Here is a 17,215-nt window from a genome sequence, read left to right on the forward strand (position 1 = left end):
GGCAGCTTTCCGCTGTGTGTGGACAGGTCCTGATGAGAGCGGAGATACAGAGTAATCTTCAGGTTAAGCTGTGATGCCGCAGCAAGATTAATTTCCTATGCGAGTGTAGAATAGCAAAATGGGGCAGAATTCACAAGCTGTCGAATGATTCGTTTCTGAGCCTATTTTCTGTCAACAGTTAGTGTTGATCATGATCACAATGATCAAATAAAAGAATACAATAAACTTATGAACTGTATTTTAGAATATTTTTGGACAAGAAATTAAGTAGGCTAGTAGCTTAACTATAACTTATATGACAGAATGTTACCTGACCATATACATTCACTATAAATGCTCATGCCAGGTAGGTACTGTGAACTAACAATGTATTCCAAACAGCAAAGGGACAAGCTCCCCTTGAGATTGAATATGGTTGATTATCGTCACCTACTGGACAAGGTACAGACCTACATCTCTCAACAGTTCACATTAAAGCACCATTCACAAGAGTGCATATCAACACCATCTAGTGGCCTTGTGCCAGCCTAACACCCTTTTACATGCACAATGCACATACAAGACACAAAAGCCAAATACGTTTAGAAAATTTATTCCATGATCATAAGAATAATATTAATAATAGCAATAATAACAATGACAATAATAATAATAATGATAATACACAGTCCTATGTACCAACACAGTTTAAAAATGCAAAGGGAAAAGTCAAGGATCTCTCACAAGTCTCACCTCTATACACACGTGATTGTACTTCACAATCTCAGGGATAGGTCCTACTGGTTAAAAAATACAGTTTTGTTGTCACCCTGTGTGCTAAACCTAACAAGTCATCATGATAAACAGAAGAGAACGACATCAAACCTTTCGAAGCTTCTTTCATAGAAGCCTGTATCTGGATGTAACATATTTTCAGAGTATCAGCATCATCTTAAACATCCACAGTTGCAACTCGTGGTTAATTATTGAGCGAGAGTATTTGTATGTACAGTATTTGTAAGTATGTAGGTTTGAGACAGCACAGCTTAGTGGGAGAATCTAGTACTGCAATTCAAGTTGGAAGGAAAGTGAGAGATTTCTGAGTGTGTTTCTTCTGTCATGCTGTTGATGAAAGCAGACAGACCACAGACCCTTATTCACAAAGCAAGAGTAGGACCTTAGATCAGATCGTTACACAGTCCATATTATCCATTATCTGCAGTTATCAATGTCATCTAATTGTTAAGACTGATCTTAGTTCAGCAGTCTCATGCTCTGAGATCGTGTGTGGGTGTTGGCCCAGGAACAGCTGTGTTAGGGTAGAGCAGGGTTATGGTTCCATACTGTAACTAAAGCCGATAGGTCAGTAATTAGCCAGGGTTTGTGTTCTGTCTAAATCAATTCAAAGAAAATTCAAGTAAAACAGGATTGGTATATTTATTATGATTATTAGTTCATCTTTTGATGAGAAGAGTCGGATATTAATACTGGATAGTTGAATTGCATGTCAATAGAAGCGTCAACACTGGTAAAATCAGCAGATTTTATCTACAGGCAAAACCAATGCTTAAAATGATATGAGAAACATGGATGTGCTCCAAAGAAATGCTCATTTTACGAAATACGAAAAAAAAGGTAGGTGGACGACGTTGTGCTAATGTGCTCCCGGACATTCACAGGAATGCAGCCGCTAATCAGTAAAACAGTGAAAGCGCAGTAAAGCTAGCAGAGTTTCAGTATACACAGCAGTCTTAAGCCAAAAGCCCCTGAAGAAAGATTCAGTTGAACACACAGCCCTTGAGTGTTACAAGATACAAGCACAGTTTCAGAGTCAGAAGCAAAAATAAGACCCACATTCCTGTGTTTAAAACAAGTCCCTTTTTGGCAACAAGGTCAAAGTCGAGTGATTTCTAGTGGTCGAGCGCATGTGTGCGTGTGGATGGTACGGTAAGCTGCCTGGAGTCTCTGATTCTCGCTTTGTGTTGGTGTGCGTGTACACATGCACGCGTGTTATCAAGTTCATAGATCCGGTGACTGTTCCACAGGTGAGTGAACGCTCAGAGTGTGTCCTGGTGTGTGTGTGTGTGTGTGTGTACGACTGACCTGGCCACCACACCACCTGGTTCAAAGCTGGGGCCTCGAAACGGCTGAACACTGGAGCATCGTACAGTGTCCCTGGATTGTCAGCACAATGGAGGGGATGTGGAGGAATGGAGGGGTGGAGGGTTGGAGGGGAGAGGCGGGGGCGGAGGGGGGAGTAAGGTGGACATTAAAAGGAGAAGGCCTTTTTCCTTCTGTACTCGTCTCGTCCTCAGAAACCTCCTTTCTTAAAGCTTGAGTGAACAAACACAGTCACATTTCTGCTTTTCAATCAATCAATCAAATCAAATCAATCAATCTCTCCATGGCAACTTCTCCCCTTCAGAAGACATCACTGTTGCGTCCGTTGGCATAATCGTCCCGTCGCACCCAAATGACATCACAGTCTCCCTCTGTGGCCCCCTCCACGGCACACTGCTTCCTGAGGGCGCTCAGCTTCATCGGGGAGGCCTGGGGCCGCTGGGCGGGGGCGCACGGCGACAGGGAGGACCCCTCCCCTGTAGGAGGGGTCGTGGCCTCAAACTCCTCCCCCTGGTCTCTCGGGGCACCCTCACTAAGGGCACCTCCTCCCCCCTCCTGGTTCCCCACCTCCCTCCCATAGATCCTCTCCTCCTCCTCCTCCTCCGCGTCCCTCTCCGCTCCCTCTGTCCTCTCCTCCTCCAGAGACAGGCTCTCCAGCCTCCCATCCAGGTTGCCGGGTTCTGCCGACGGCGCCCTGACCGACTTGCAGTACTCGTCGTCGTCGCTCAAAATGTCCGTCTCCTTCACGGGCTCCTCCTCCCCCCCCCGTGGCCCCTGGTCGTCGTAGCGGCCCAGGTCAAACTGCTCCTCCACCCAGCGGTCGGTGTCCCCCCCGCCCTGGGACTTGTGAGCCTGGAGCAGGGGGTGCTCGGAGGGCGGCTGGGAGGGGTCCGAGTCGCCACCGTTGTTGTTGCCGTGGAAAACGATGTCGGTGTCGATGGTGAAGCGGTTTCTCACCAGCTTCCTGCGGCCCAGGGTCCGAGAAGGTGCCGAGACTGAACACACAAAGAAGAGTTGTGTTTACAGTATTACAGACAAGCGTGTGTGTGTGTGTCGTTGTTGCTGTCTGTAAGGAGGTACAGTAAGCAAGGCATCTCACCGGCTCTGTTCATGGCGGGACGCGCTCCTTTGAGGGCGCAGAGGCGCTTGCCTCCGAAGGGCACGTACTGCTGATTAGGCGGCAGGGATTCGGTCTTCAGCAGCTGGCGCCTCTGCTTGTCCCTCAGGATGGAGTGGACCGCCTTCAGGAAGTCCTTCTTACTCTCTGGAGAACTGGGGGGACGACACACACACACACGCACGGCGTGCGTCAGTCCAGCCGTCTGCCCGACGCGGCTCTGCGTTGCCGATGCGGCGCGGGTGTGATGTCATGACGACCACTCACCTGCAGCACAGGTGGAATGTTCTCTCCGGCCTTCCCTCGGACTCGGACCTCACGTGGACGATCTCGCACACCGCCGTGCCCTCAGAGTCTACACCAGACCAGACAGGAAGGGGTGAGGTTGGGTTACAGACAGTGCAGTGTATTTTTAAACAGTTGGTTTCCTGTTTGTGGTCATTAAGGAAAAGGAAGGAAGGAAGTTCTACTGGCTCCAGTCACAGGGTCTAATCCCTGGAGGAGGGTTTGGTTTGGGTTAGCAACCCCTCAGGCAGGGGTAAAGACCTCATGGGGAAGAGGTTGGGTTCTGACCCGTCTCATGGGACGGGATCCGGAACATTCCTACTGTACTGCCCTTGGAGGGCTCCACCTATCAGAGTGTGTGGGTTTGGAAAGACGTACTGGCGAGAGCGCGGACTTGAAGGGAATCCGTGGAGATCATGTGACGGAAGCGGAATGGATCCCTCTCATCTGACACGGACGCCCGATGAGAGGCGCCCTGGAACACACACACACGCACAGTTACATAAGGAGCCGATATCTACAGACTCCACGTTACAGAAATAGACTCTTTTGATACTGCATCAGTGCAATCCAGGTTATCTATTCCCCTCTCTCTCCTCCACACTGACATTACTTTGCCTACTGTTTCTCCGAGAAGAGCTTTGACCACGATATGTGGGCGGCCTCAATGTGCCTGTTCAAAAATAAAATCTTTGCGGGGAAAACAGATCCCCAGACCCCCCCCCCGGTAGACAACTCCTCTGCAAAGCTAGATAAAATAAAATGCTTCTCAAATGATACGGGGGGAAAACAGCACTCACAATCTTCTTCCTCTGCTTGGAGCAGTCCTTGTAAACAAAGACAACAGCCGTCTTGAACACTGGAGGCAGGAGAGAGACGGATGGGAGAGGGAGACAAAAGAGAGAGAACGAGACGAGCATTAGTTGAACGATAACACTTCAATTCATCACAGAGCCCCATCAGATTTAGCCCAGCTCAACCTTAGGAGCATTGCACCCATGAAAGCTTTTAGAGAGCGACGGCACTTGAGGAAAGCGCCGGCACACTTTGGTGACATGTGACCACAGACATGACATGGCCAAGAGCCAAAGCTCTTTCCCTCACTGTCCCCTTGTCAGAGAGAAAATTCCAACCAAATGTAATATTTATATCTTAAAACAGTGTGTGGATGGACTAGGCTCTCCAAGAAAACATCACTAAAGGGGCTCGTTAACCCTAGCAGAAGGGTTCAAACTCCATCCATGCAGAAGAAGTGGCAGACCCTTCAAAGTAAGCAACATAAATAGCTCATATGGGGGAAAAAACCCCTGAAGAAATAGGTCTATCACAAGCACTTTTCCAACCTCACTCTTCCAGCCCAGTAATGTTTCTAAGCTGGGTAACATATTTGATGGATACATCATGAATATTTGAAAGCTCAGTCATTCTAGGCCCCACTAAGATCCACAGTCTGTAGTACAAGTCAAGCCCCACCAAAGGATGCCAGCTCTGGGTCCTTCTTGCTCTTGACCAGGGAGGAGGGAGCGTTGATCCAGATCACTGTGGCATGAAGCAGGAGATCCCCCATGGAGAGATCAGCCACCTGGGAGAGAGAGAGACAGGAGATAAGACAAAGAGAGACGGAGATTAAAGAGACGATAGAAACATAAAAAAAGACACATTTCCTCAAGTGCACATCCCTGCCACCCTCCTCACCTCCTTCTTGTCTGCAGTCTGCTCGTTGATGAGCTGGTCGAACACCGCTCCGTACTCCTCATGCAGCTTCTGCATCTCGTTGATGTGGCTGGCCACCTTGTTCATCGCCTTCATCGCCACTGAGGAAGAGGAGGAGGGGGTTCAACACAACCACGTCGGGATGTACGGTACACAAAAAAACAACGACAAGTGGATGTGTTTAACGGGAAGGACTGATGATGTACACATGCGCGAGCACATTCGCGAGAGTTTTCCTCAGAAACACACACTCACACACAGACACACACACACAGGTCGTACCATCCAGGTGGTAGTGCTCGTCGCTGTCGGGGTCAGTGAGCGAGTACAGCTCCCGCAGCAGCAGGGGGTACTTGAGGACCCTCTGGATGGGCTTGATCAGGTAGGACTCCAGGGTGGACGAGTGCTGCTGTCTGGGGTTCCTCTCCGCCAGGAAGGCCTTGAACTCGGGGTCCGTCTTAGCTGGACGGGGCAGGACGCACGCAGACACACAGCTATGAGAACCCGGGTACTCTCTGGGTGGTTGTAAAACTATGACAGGCTTCCGACATTACAACAGGTCCTCTCGCTCCCATCTTCAGCTAGAACGATTGACCTCGTACTGTGTCGTACCTTTGGCCAGGACCTTGGGCACCTTGGTGTGGCTGGCACAGAAGGCGCTGTAGATCTTGAAGCGGTCAGCGTAGTAGAGGAAGGAGCCACCCAGTGAGAACAGCACTTTCTACACAGAGAGAGAAGGAAGACGTACCTTTAGTCCAGTCCTACAGTCCCACTCATCAAAGTTGTTTTTGAACCTCGAATGGTTTTTCGAGTTCTTTAGGAGGTGTAGACAGTTGCGTTGTCTCTATGAGAAGAGCCAGTGTCTCTCTGGCAGTGTGCTGGAGGTGAAGCACGTGGCCGTGCTCCTTACCTTAAACTGCTCCACCCTCTCCAGGCGCTCCAACTCAGGCACCAGCCTGGTCCCATCCTCCAGGGTCCTCAGGAACTCCACCTGGAACTCCACCATCTCCCCCAGGTTGCCAAACAGCACGTCCAGCTGGAAGACACACACACACACACACACACACACACACAAAGTAAAAACCTTGTTATCATGGCCCACAGTACATCTCTCTACAACATCATCTCTGGCTGTTGTATTAGTAGAAATGGAGCCGTTGTCTTTACAGTAGCTGACCTGGTTTGGAGTACTATTGATGCCACAGAGGAACGAACAGAGCAGATCATGGTCTGTCTTTAACGTACTAGAGTACTCCCTGGTGCTTCTATTGGTCCCTCCCTGTGTGGTGCTCTGCACAGTGCCTCACCTCATCCTGGGAGAGGAACCTCTCCTTCTGTAGGGGCGTCAGGTAGCGCTCAATCAGGCAGCTCAGATCCTGCAACACACACAGTCCAACGTTCAGCGCGTGCGGGTGCGTGCGTCTCGTCACCACAGGTGAGTCTAATGCAGCAGGCTTTGCCAGCAGTACGTCTGGGATTAATATCTGTCCGTGCCAATCAACAAAGCTTCCACACCAGGTGCGAGCCAAATCCTTTAGCAAGCGAGCCAGCGAAACGGTGTCCTCACGCGCACGCACACGTGCTCACACCCACACACACACATCCGCACCGACATAACAGGCTGGAACCGCATCCGTGCTTAATGAACACTGACTTTGACGTAGGTCCGCTCGGTCTCCACCAGTTCGTTGATGACCTTGCGTAGCTTGTCTGCATGGGAGAGCTGCCTCTGAGTGGCCGTGCCCGTGGCCATCGGGGGTGGCATGGCCGACACGGGGCTGGGGGAGAGGGACGAGGAGGACGAGGAGGAGGATGAGGACACGGGGCCCTCTGGGGTATTCATGTCGTGGAGGCTGCGGCAGAAAGCAGTCACCTGCTCTGTACTCTGGAGGGAGAAGGCGAGGGGGCGAGGGAGGGAGACAGAAGAGGAGAAAGAGAGAGAGAGAAAGGAAAAGGGAGCGCAAATAACATGGGGTTAACAAAAGGCCAATTTGAGTCTGAATTGCTGCATTCAGTAATGAAAAGAAGCGCGTACATAAATTCAATATCCATCTCTCTTAATCACCATCTCCTACGCACACTCAACGCTAATTTCCTTCAGACACAAAAGAACATCCATCCACACACTGGAGGAGTCAGGATATGACAGGATCTTGGGTATTAGCAGAAAATCCACTGAACTACACTTGGTGTTGGCAACCACACACACACACACACGTACCCTAAAGTTATTCCACAGAGAGGGAACACCACGCCCTAAGCTTTACCGCATCACCAAACAGTCCTAGGCAGGATCTGACATGCTAGTCGTACCAGTTAGATGAAGCAGGAGGTGGCACGCTCCTCAAACACCTCACACACACACACGCACCCTCGGAATACATCTGTCAGTCCCTGTGGTCCAAGAAAAGGATTATGCAATACACAACCTGTTCATTTAGGGCAGGGGGGGGGGGGGTGTGGATGGTCAGACTAGACACACAAACAAATAATATCAAAAGTGTGGGACCATGAAGATGGATCCGACCACATCCGTGTCTTCGACAGTTCAGAGGCCTGGGAGAAAAACAGGGAACAACAGAGCCAGTGTGGGATTCAGAAAGGGAGGGGGAGAAGAGGGGGGGGGGGGTACGTCGTTTGAAGCCGCATTTGACAGCTTCTCCCTGAGAAAGATGGGAGAAGGAGACAAAAAAGAACACAGAGCAGAGAGAACACGCTCTCACACAGGCCCAAATAGAACATGCTGTCTAGCAGGACCGGCAAGTTCATGATGACAGCACACTCCCCCAGCTGAAGAGCTCGGATGAGACGGTTCGGGCTGTACTGCTCTCAGCTCTCAAACCAAGGAAATCACACTCCTACGCAAGATCAGCGCGTGCGCGCGCGTACACACACACACCAACCACTTTATGGGCTTACGGGCTCTCATGAGTGTTTTTTATCATATTAAACACGTTTCACATTATTGTTAGTAATCCCTGGAGTGGTATGGTTTTCGGTTTCTCAAGCCCTGGTTGATGAGGGTGAGCTATAATCAGCCATGGTCAGTTTCAAACTAAAGGAGAACCCAGAAGTTAGCAGCACCTAGATACACATCATTTACACTGTATCATTGTTTTACCCAACCAAATGACCCTCAGGATGAGCAGGTTCATGCCTGGTCAGACCCAGGCAGTGGAGCCCAGAGAAGGTAGAGGCCCTGGTACAGGTTCCCATAGATGCCACAGTCTCTGTAGACTGTTTATTTGCTGTCATCGGAGATAACACGGTCTGTTTACTGTGTGCGCTGACAGCCGTTTAGCCTGAGAGCTCTTCGAGCCGGGGGGTCACCGCTTGTCAGTCTTGATTGCATGGCTTGTCTCGTGTGGACTGGAGCATTCAGACTGCGTTCCACTGTGGTATTCCACACACAGCCATAAACAAACACACGCACGCAGCCCAATTCCCTTGCGATTACATTTCTCCTTCTTGGAGTAAAACCAGCTTTACCAAGGAAATACTGCAGTGTGCACCCACTAACTCCACCCACATGCCCTGTACATGGCATACACAGAGGATCAAAGTCAATTGGGTTGTAGCACAGAGTGTTCAAATGCCAGAGACTTGATGTCAGTACTTTGGAGCGCTGATCCCCCCCCCTCCCTCCCATACCACTCCCCTATACCCCGCCACCCCCAATCCTGCAGGATTCCTCCATCCACCCCCCCCCCCTTCCTCAACAGCTCCCCCACCACAAAGCTACAGAGAGCTGAGAGAGAGCTGAGAGAGAGAGAGAGAGAGAGAGAGAGAGAGAGAGAGAGAGAGAGAGAGAGAGAGAGAGAGAGAGAGAGAGAGAGAGGAGAAGAAGAAGAAAGAGGAAAAGTAGGAGAAGAGGGAAAGAGAGGGTGCAGGAGAGAAAGAGGGGGGTTGACACATGACCCTGACCCTTCACTGGCCTGGCTCATCCAGAGGTGGCGTTGGGTTGGAGAGGCAGATGGAGAAACGAAAAGAATCTGGATGGAGGGAGGAGAGGCCAGCACAGTCACTGCACAACTCTGCTGGCAAGGACACAGGCGAGAATAGTCGCTAGATAACCATGGCAGAGAAGACGGAAGTGTCAAAGCACACACACACACACACAAACTTGTCAAAGATGGATGAGTGTATGAAGAGGACAGCACGCCAAAGCCAAGCAGTACGGCGTGTACCCAGATAAGAATGGAGGAGCCTGTCTTTGTACAACACTCTGTACATGTGCTGCATCCATCACTTACATAAAACCACAATGGATCAGATCAACACACAAACCTCACTCTGCAAGCACACACACACACACACACACACACACACAAAAACATACCCACACATCCACACACACACACACACCTTCACAAAAACATACCCACACATCCACACACACACACACACACACACACACACACAGCAGGGATGCTTACCAGCTGCAGCATGCTGGAGAGAGATTCAGAGCGTTTGCCATTTCTACTCCTCCGGAGGACTGACATACTGGAGGAGATGGAGCTGGGGTCACTCTGAGATGCCAGGTGTGTGTGTGTCTTCCCCCCTGGTCCTGGTTGACTACCTCTCTACTCTGAGTCACTCTCTTCGTATGCAGGTGCAGAAACGGGCTGCGTTCAAGGTCTGTCCCGGTAGGTTTGTAAACCGATGCTACGTAGCACTATCTGCAGAGTCCATCTACAATGTAACACTCCCGAATGCAGTCAACAGCTGCGCAATGCTGGGATACACTACTGCACGCAGAAGGAGAGGAGTAGCGACTACGCAACACTGCAGAAAAGCCCCGGCAAGGCTAGTTGAGGGGGAAGCAGAGCTGGAGCGAAAGAACATGCTGGTTCTCTTCAGTCTTCTACAGAGTCAATCATCTCAGCCTCCTTCTCTCTCTCTCTCCCTCCCTCCCTCCCGTTCTCCCTCCCTCCGGTCCTCCCTCCCTCCTGTCCTCCCTCCCTCCCTCTTTATATCTCGCCTCCGCATCCTGTCCTGTGTCATCCCTCTATTTACACCTCTCTCTCTCTTTCCCTCTCCGAGTTCCGTCTCCCCCCGCTATATCTCTCGCCCTCTCTCTCCGAGTTCTGTCTCCCCCAGCTATATCTCTCGCCCCTTCTCTCTCCGAGTTCTGTCTACCCCCGCTATATCTCTGTCGCCATGTCTTCAGCCGGGGTATAAGGAGCAGTGTATCATACAGGCCACAGGAGAAATACTGCTAAATAACAACAACAACAACAACAACAGTGACATGCTCTTCAGAGAGACGAGTGGAGGGAGGGAGTGATGAAACAGACAGAAGGGGAGGGGAAGGCAGGAGGCTGCACGCACACACACACAGTGTGGGCGGTGAGTGGCAAAGCCTCCCATCCTAGCAGAGCGGCTGTGGAGATGATCAGAGCTTAGAAGGACTGATAATAACAGAGAGAGAGAGAGAGAGAGAGAGAGAGAGAGAGAGAGAGAGAGAGAGAGAGAGAGAGAGAGAGAGAGAGAGAGAGAGAGAGAGAGAGAGAGAGAGAGACACACACACACAGAGACAGTAAGAGAGAAGGAGAAAGGAAGAGAGAAAACAGGTCAGCAAAGAACCTCAGGCGTGTTTTGGGAGTGCCTATAGGTCATACTTTGAGTAGCACGCGTTGTTACATGTCAGTTAGAGCTCAGGAACGTGTCAAAGGCAGAGGCAGCCACTCCCACACTGGGCTGTCTGGAGGTGCAGTTGCATAACCAGTGCATGTATGGTTGAGATATAGATCCCCTCACAGCTCCCGTTCTGCCCTTGAACAATAAGACGCACACACACAAACACACACACACACACGAATGCAGCCACACATTAGCGTTTGTCACCCCACTGCATGGCGTCTCCAGACAACTCGGAAAACCCCCCGAAAAGGAACACGAGGGACGATCAGAAGACAGGAAAGAGGTGAGGAGTGGGAAGGAGAGAGAGCGATCCTACCTTTTCCCTGGTCAGCCCTGCGCACACAATCTTCCAATGCCAGTCTCGCACAGAGGAGAGCGAGAGAGCGAGAAAGACAGAGAGACAAATAGCGAGAGAGAGAGACAAATAGCGACAGAGAGACAAATAGCAAGAGAGAGACAAATAGCACGCGAGAGAGAGTGAGAGAGAGAGAGACAGAGAGAGAGGAGGAGTGGAGAATAGGGGCGAGTAAAAACCTGTCCTCCCGCACACCCACCCACATTATGGAATCTGAGAGGTAGACACGCAGTCCAGAAAAACATTTACACACACAAACACACACACACACACTGAGACAGCAGAATAATGCCAAGCCAGTCGACCCAATGTCATCCATGATGCATCGTGTCATTTTTCGAATGTGCACTGTATGTACATGTGCACTGCTCATGGCACAGTTGAGGGGCTTTGCTCTTATCACAGACAGAGCCATGGGAGACGGGAAGGGCATCGCTTCCTTCCCTTGAGAAGGAGGCGTCCCCCTTATCACCACACACACACACACGACGACACTTCACACATACTTAGACTTCCAAAGTATAGAGATCATTCTTTTCTAGTGAAACATGCAAATCCACAAATCCCTGCATGGAATGACGGGAGACATTTTATGAGACTAGCTCACACACCCACACAGACACACACACACGCACACACACACACACAGGCACACGCGTGCACTAAGACTGTATGATTGGATGGGTCATCATGACATGAATCTCTAATATAAAAAAGAAATCAAATAAAATCCTGTAGAGCCGTTCTTCATATCTTCCTCCATTCCTGCCTAGTATGCAATTTATTATTATGGATCATACCTAAAACGATGTTCATTGGTTTCTGGTAAGATATTATATAAATCAAGCTATTTTCCTTTTTTTACCAAGGCACCATTTCTCTGCATCGCCATTATTGATATTATCTAACTTGGATACACAAATGGGGACACCAGCCTATCTGAAGTACAGTGATGCTTCCCTCTAGTGGTGGCCCAGGGGAACGACAGCCAGAAAGTCCAGACAGGCTGGATATGACAGGACAGGAAGGTGACTGGTAAAGATGAAGAGACAATAGGATGGGAAATTGAGAGACTGAAATGGGAGGAGAAGACAAGAATAAAGATAGCAAAAGCAGCCAGTTAGCCAGACAACCAGTCAGTCCACCAGCCAGCCAGTCCCTGTTAACCACTATCATCATTGTTATCTCAGACAAGGCGTCCCCTTCCCTTGTTAGTGGGTCTTATCAAGCAACTCTCCTAATAAACAGCTCTCGGTCTGTCTCCTGCAGCCAGACGCTCGTCTCGTCTACAAGATCTGAAGCAGCCAGGAGAGAATCTACAATTATAATACATTTAAAAAGTTGGGGGCTGTGTCCGGGGGGGTGCTGTGTCTGGAAATTGTTAAATTGTTGTGAGAACGAGCCCGACTAGACGCGACCTGGATGAAGATCACCACAACACTGGAGCAGCAGCAGCTGAGTGGAGTCGGGGGGGTCAACGTCAGCAGGCTCATGTTCGTGGAGAGGAGCAGGGACAGCAGGGGATGTGCAGGAGGACGGGAGGGAGAGGCGGAGAGGGAGCCGGGACAGAGGAGAGAGGGAGGAGAACGAGGTGAGTCGAGGACAGAATAGAGAGGAGGGTGGAAATGTAATGAGAGGGGAGGACGAAAAAAGGAGGAAGGAGACAGGAAATAGCATGACCCTGAACTACTGACTTATAGAGGGACGTGTGGCAAGGAGGCAGATGGTGAGAGAGAGAGAGAGAGAGAGAGAGACACACAAAAAAAAGAGAACAAGGACATGAAGAGGCAGATGGAGAGAAGAGGGGGGGGAATGTGAGACCAAGAGGGACAGAGAGGACAAAGAATAGACAGTAGAGAAGCAGAGGGGGGAGAGAGAGAGAGAGAGAGCTCAGGAGAACAGCGAACCTGTCTAGGACTCCCATCTTCCCTGCAGTGTTCCGCAGAGCTCTCTAATGGGATAAATACACTAGGCAACATGTCATGACAAACAAGTTTCTCCCAGGCTAGTTAACACTGTGAAGTCAAACGCTATCCTATCCCGCCCCTGAGATCATGCTCTTTTGTCTATCGTCCGACCTGTCTGGGATACGGACTGGGAACTGGAAAATCGTTTCCGTTGGTTACTGGTTGTCAGCCATTGCCGTGGTAATGGGGGCGACAGCCGTATCCAAGGGAGATCGTCTGGCGCTGGGCGCCTCACAGGAATCACCGTGCCGACCGTGATCAGACAAGACATAATCTTAATTAGATAGTGGCAGTGTTCACTCTCCCTGTCAATCTCTCACACATACGTACACACATCCTTGCACAGACATTTTTCAGTGGACAAATGTGTACAGGGATTTGTGTAAGCAAGGCAGAATTTTTGGGCTTATCTATCTTCATTTATTAGTGTGAGACATGAGTGTGTGTGAGACTGTGTGTGAGACTGTGTGTGAGACTGTGTGTGAGAGTGTGAGTGTTTGTACTGGCCGTAGATCCTCCCATCTGTCGTCCCGAGACAGCCAATCAAACGACCTCTCTTCAAAAGGTCGCCACTATCACACGAGAAAAAGACTGAACGGACCGAACGTCCCCGCCTCACACTGGCTATCGCTTTCCTCTCTGGCTAATAACACACACACACACACACACGACCGCCTGAGGTCATCTTTAAAAGACAAGAGATTACCCAGATCTTCCAAAGCAAGTATACTCCTTACTAAAGACATCCATTGTAAAACTATGGCAATTCAAGAATGTCTTTCCATCTCTCACATACACTACACACACTGTACACATACACACACACTGCACACACCCACACACACACAGTGTACACACACACACACACTTCTACATAACCTAGGGTCAGAAACGAGAGCGAGTGAGGCCAGCAGGATTACCGATGACATCCCTGACATCCCATTATCCCTCTCTCCTTCCCAGCTGGAATGAGATCAAGTGGAGCAGCATGAACATGTCCCTCACCCCAGCACCCCATCCCCCCCCCCCTCCCAGACCCCCAACCCATCCCCTCCCAACACCCCCATCCCATCCCCCCTGCCCCCCACACCCACAACCACCCCCCTGCCCCCCGCGGTGACACAGGACCGGAGCAAAGCCCAGCAGTCACCCTCCCAAACAACCTTAAAAACGTCCCAGCCGGGTCAAGGAGGTTACACCACATCATACTGACACTGCAATGTGCCAGATGTGTGTGTGTGTGTCCTGTACCTTGTGTGCCGTCTCTGTGCATGGGCCCTCCTCCAGGGGGGCTCCGGGGGCGCTCAGGGGCCAGGTGAGGCCCCTCATCCATGCTGTCCTCTGGGCTCTCCACCGTCAGCCCTGACACCTCATCCAGAATGTCCTCTGGGGAGGGGGGGGGAGGAGACAGAGAGAGCGAGAGCGAGCCAGAGCGAGTAAATTGGAAAGAGAGAGAAAAAGAACAAGGGAGTTAATAAAGAAGGGATGGACTGGTCGGTGGTTGTCACAGTACCATATAGCTGTCCGTCAGTCTGCGTTGGCGCTTGGCCGCTGCATAGCGACAGCCCCACACTGCTAACAGCTCCACATGAATATTAATACATCTATGCTCTTTTAACAACAACACAGACTTGTCAGCCAGTGCGATGCACTAAAAACCGTTAAGGAATACAAATGACGTCCTTGCCATTCGGAGAGAAGTACACACACACACACAGTCCAGAGGTCAGATCCAAGCTGTCCGACTGCCTGCAGCTTGGCTATTAGACAGCCCGCATGCATAATCAGACGACCTGTTTCCCCCCACACATATTCTTTCCCCTTCACCCCTACATCTGCTCTCTCTCTCCTGGCAGGGAAAGCTGGACGGACACAGGTGGAGAGATCAGCTTCAGGGAAGTAGCCTTCACCAGAGCAGAAATACTGTTCACGGTTCCCTCCTGAGGTACGCTTGATACAACTCACCCCGGAACCCACGCAACCAACCGAGCAGTCCCAAAAGGGGGAAACTTGGAGACAAATCAAGCCCACCCAAAACCCATTACTAGCTGCGTCTCCCATTCAACCAATGTGTTTACCTTGGCTCTGAGAGAAGATGTCCGTGCAGAGGTCCTGCTCTCCGTCCGAGCGTCGGGGGGGCAGGAGGCAGAGCAGGGAGGCGTCCAGGTGGGGCAGGGTGCTGACGCTCAAGGTCAGGGCATGGTTCAGGAACGCCGTCCGCATGTCTGACATGCCCAGAGCTGACGCTGGTTTACCGTTCAGCAGGAGAATCTCATCCCCAGATCTCAGACCTGCAGAGGGAAGGACGGAGTGAGAGGGAAGAAAGGAGAGAGAGACGGATGGAGAAAGACAGTGAGAGAAGCAGACAGAAAGAGAGCGAGAGAGAAGCAGACAGAGAAAGAGATTCACTTTATTTAGGGGAAGGAATGTCTTAATGTAAAATGTACACCAACAAGGTGTAGGTGCCAGAAAGGACACACAAACACACACACACACACACACACACACACACACAGTCTTCCCTGTGGGCCATTGGAAACCAGTCAAAGAACTACAAATGGAATTACAGTACAAATAAACACTACGTGCAGAGAGAGGGAGAGTCTGTGTTGTCAGTCATCTGGCTCGTGTCTGTTGGTGCCTTTCCAGTAGCTTGACAGCTAACAACTCAGTATTTACTTTTCAACAAAATCACTTGCTTGTTTGCTTAACGTAACTATGGATCTGACAAGACAACTGTAGAATAGAAGCCTGATCTGATGCTATCCCATAACCTACAGATCACAGCTTGGTTTACCAACCACGCCATAGCCCCTCCCTTCCACCACCTGTACCCCACTCACTTGATTGGCAATTAGCTCTCAATCAACCAGCCAATTAGCAGATAGGATTTGCAATAACACTGAGTGACCGTGACAACAGTTAAGATTCCACAGAGCTCCTGAGCCCTACACACAGGAGCCAGACAAAGACAAGCTTACTGTACCACACACACACAAAACAGGAACATCAGTCTTCTTATCCCTAGACCAGACTTCAATCTCATTTTATATCCCTTAATAGAATAGCAGACAGCCTGCAACACTGAGATATGTCTGGGCTAATATGAGTGTGGCAATGCATGCCCACACACACACACACACACACACAAGCAAACACACGCACACACCCATACACTGTCCCACACACATACACGCACACACAAGCAAACACACATGCACACACCCTTTTGCACTCCCACACACATGCACACACACACACACTTTGCCTTGGGCCGTGACCCAGTTGTCTAGGATGTGAAATGTCAGCTGTAGCTAAGAATCTTTATGGGAAAAGAGAGTTAACCCCTTTGGCCACATAAATGTGTGTGTGTGTGTATGTATGTGTGAGGGAGCAGGGTAGGTTGATGTCATTAAGACAGAGAAAGAGAGAGAGAGACAAAGATAGAGATGTGGAAAGAGAGAGAGTCCTCCAGGGCTATTTGTCCAGAGCTGCCCTGGATTCTCAGTAGTCCCTCCAGCATTTATACCATACCCTCCCACCCCCCCAAGCCCTCTCCATCCCCTCACTGTCCCTTTCTCCATTTCATGATTCAGTGAATACACTCCAAATGGAGGTCTAGAAGGATTGTCTGGCAGCCACGAGGCCTTTGCTGTTTCTTCCGTCCTGTAGAGAGTAAGTCAACGCCTCTGGCTAGTGCCCCTCCTGCTAGCCTCATTTAGCATGCTAATGCAGGATGCAGGCTCCTGCTAGCCTCATTTAGCATGCTAATGCAGGATGCAGGCTCCTGCTAGCCTCATTTAGCATGCTAATGCAGGATGCAGGATCCTGCTAGCCTCATTTAGCATGCTAATGCAGGACGCAGGCTCCTGCTAGTTCCTAGCTCAGGGCCACAGCAGTAAATCACGTCAACACTCTACTATGTACCCTTTCTCTGTCTCTCGCTCTCTCTTTCTGTCTGTCTCTCTGTTTGTCTCTCTCTGTCTCTCTTCGCCTCTCTCTCTCCCTTTCTCTCTCTCTCTCTCTCTCTCTCTC

The 17,215-nt window shown here is 50.3% G+C and overlaps 2 protein-coding genes across 3 annotated transcripts in view; both read right to left on the reverse strand.

Moving 5' to 3' along the window:
• Window positions 1–576: 576 nt before the first annotated feature.
• On the reverse strand, window positions 577–15,392 carry LOC136963208 (rho guanine nucleotide exchange factor TIAM1-like). Of its 2 annotated transcripts, XM_067257260.1 has the most exons (14): window positions 15,259–15,392; window positions 14,432–14,566; window positions 6,870–7,100; window positions 6,523–6,591; window positions 6,126–6,251; window positions 5,828–5,936; window positions 5,498–5,677; window positions 5,198–5,316; window positions 4,976–5,084; window positions 4,303–4,361; window positions 3,881–3,977; window positions 3,485–3,572; window positions 3,200–3,372; window positions 577–3,095 (listed from the first exon to the last, which is right to left on the reverse strand). In XM_067257260.1, the coding sequence occupies exons 2-14, from the start codon at window positions 14,507–14,509 to the stop codon at window positions 2,401–2,403; spliced, it is 2,133 nt and encodes a 710-aa protein (XP_067113361.1). In that variant the 5' UTR covers window positions 14,510–14,566; window positions 15,259–15,392; the 3' UTR covers window positions 577–2,400. The 2 variants fall into 2 exon arrangements, with proteins under 2 accessions (XP_067113361.1, XP_067113362.1); XM_067257261.1 differs by lacking the exons at window positions 14,432–14,566; window positions 15,259–15,392 and adding an exon at window positions 11,175–11,269.
• LOC136963558 (rho guanine nucleotide exchange factor TIAM1-like) overlaps window positions 15,242–17,215 on the reverse strand; it is a 23,673-nt gene continuing 21,699 nt past the window's right edge. Inside the window, 1 exon segment of the mRNA XM_067257708.1 lies at window positions 15,242–15,471. Coding sequence (XP_067113809.1) covers window positions 15,242–15,471 — 230 coding nt within the window.

Source organism: Osmerus mordax, chromosome 19, assembly GCF_038355195.1.
Source record: "Osmerus mordax isolate fOsmMor3 chromosome 19, fOsmMor3.pri, whole genome shotgun sequence".
NCBI lineage: Eukaryota > Metazoa > Chordata > Actinopteri > Osmeriformes > Osmeridae > Osmerus > Osmerus mordax.

Coding starts and splice junctions, on each gene's coding strand:
- LOC136963208 (XM_067257260.1), bottom strand. CDS start 14,509: ATGAGGGGCCTCACCTGGCCCCTGAGCGCCCCCGGAGCCCCCCTGGAG. Junction 6,592..6,869: donor CCGAGCGGACCTACGTCAAA/GTCAGTGTTCAT, acceptor TGTGTGTTGCAG/GATCTGAGCTGCCTGATTGA. Junction 6,252..6,522: donor GGTTCCTCTCCCAGGATGAG/GTGAGGCACTGT, acceptor TGTGTCTTCCAG/CTGGACGTGCTGTTTGGCAA.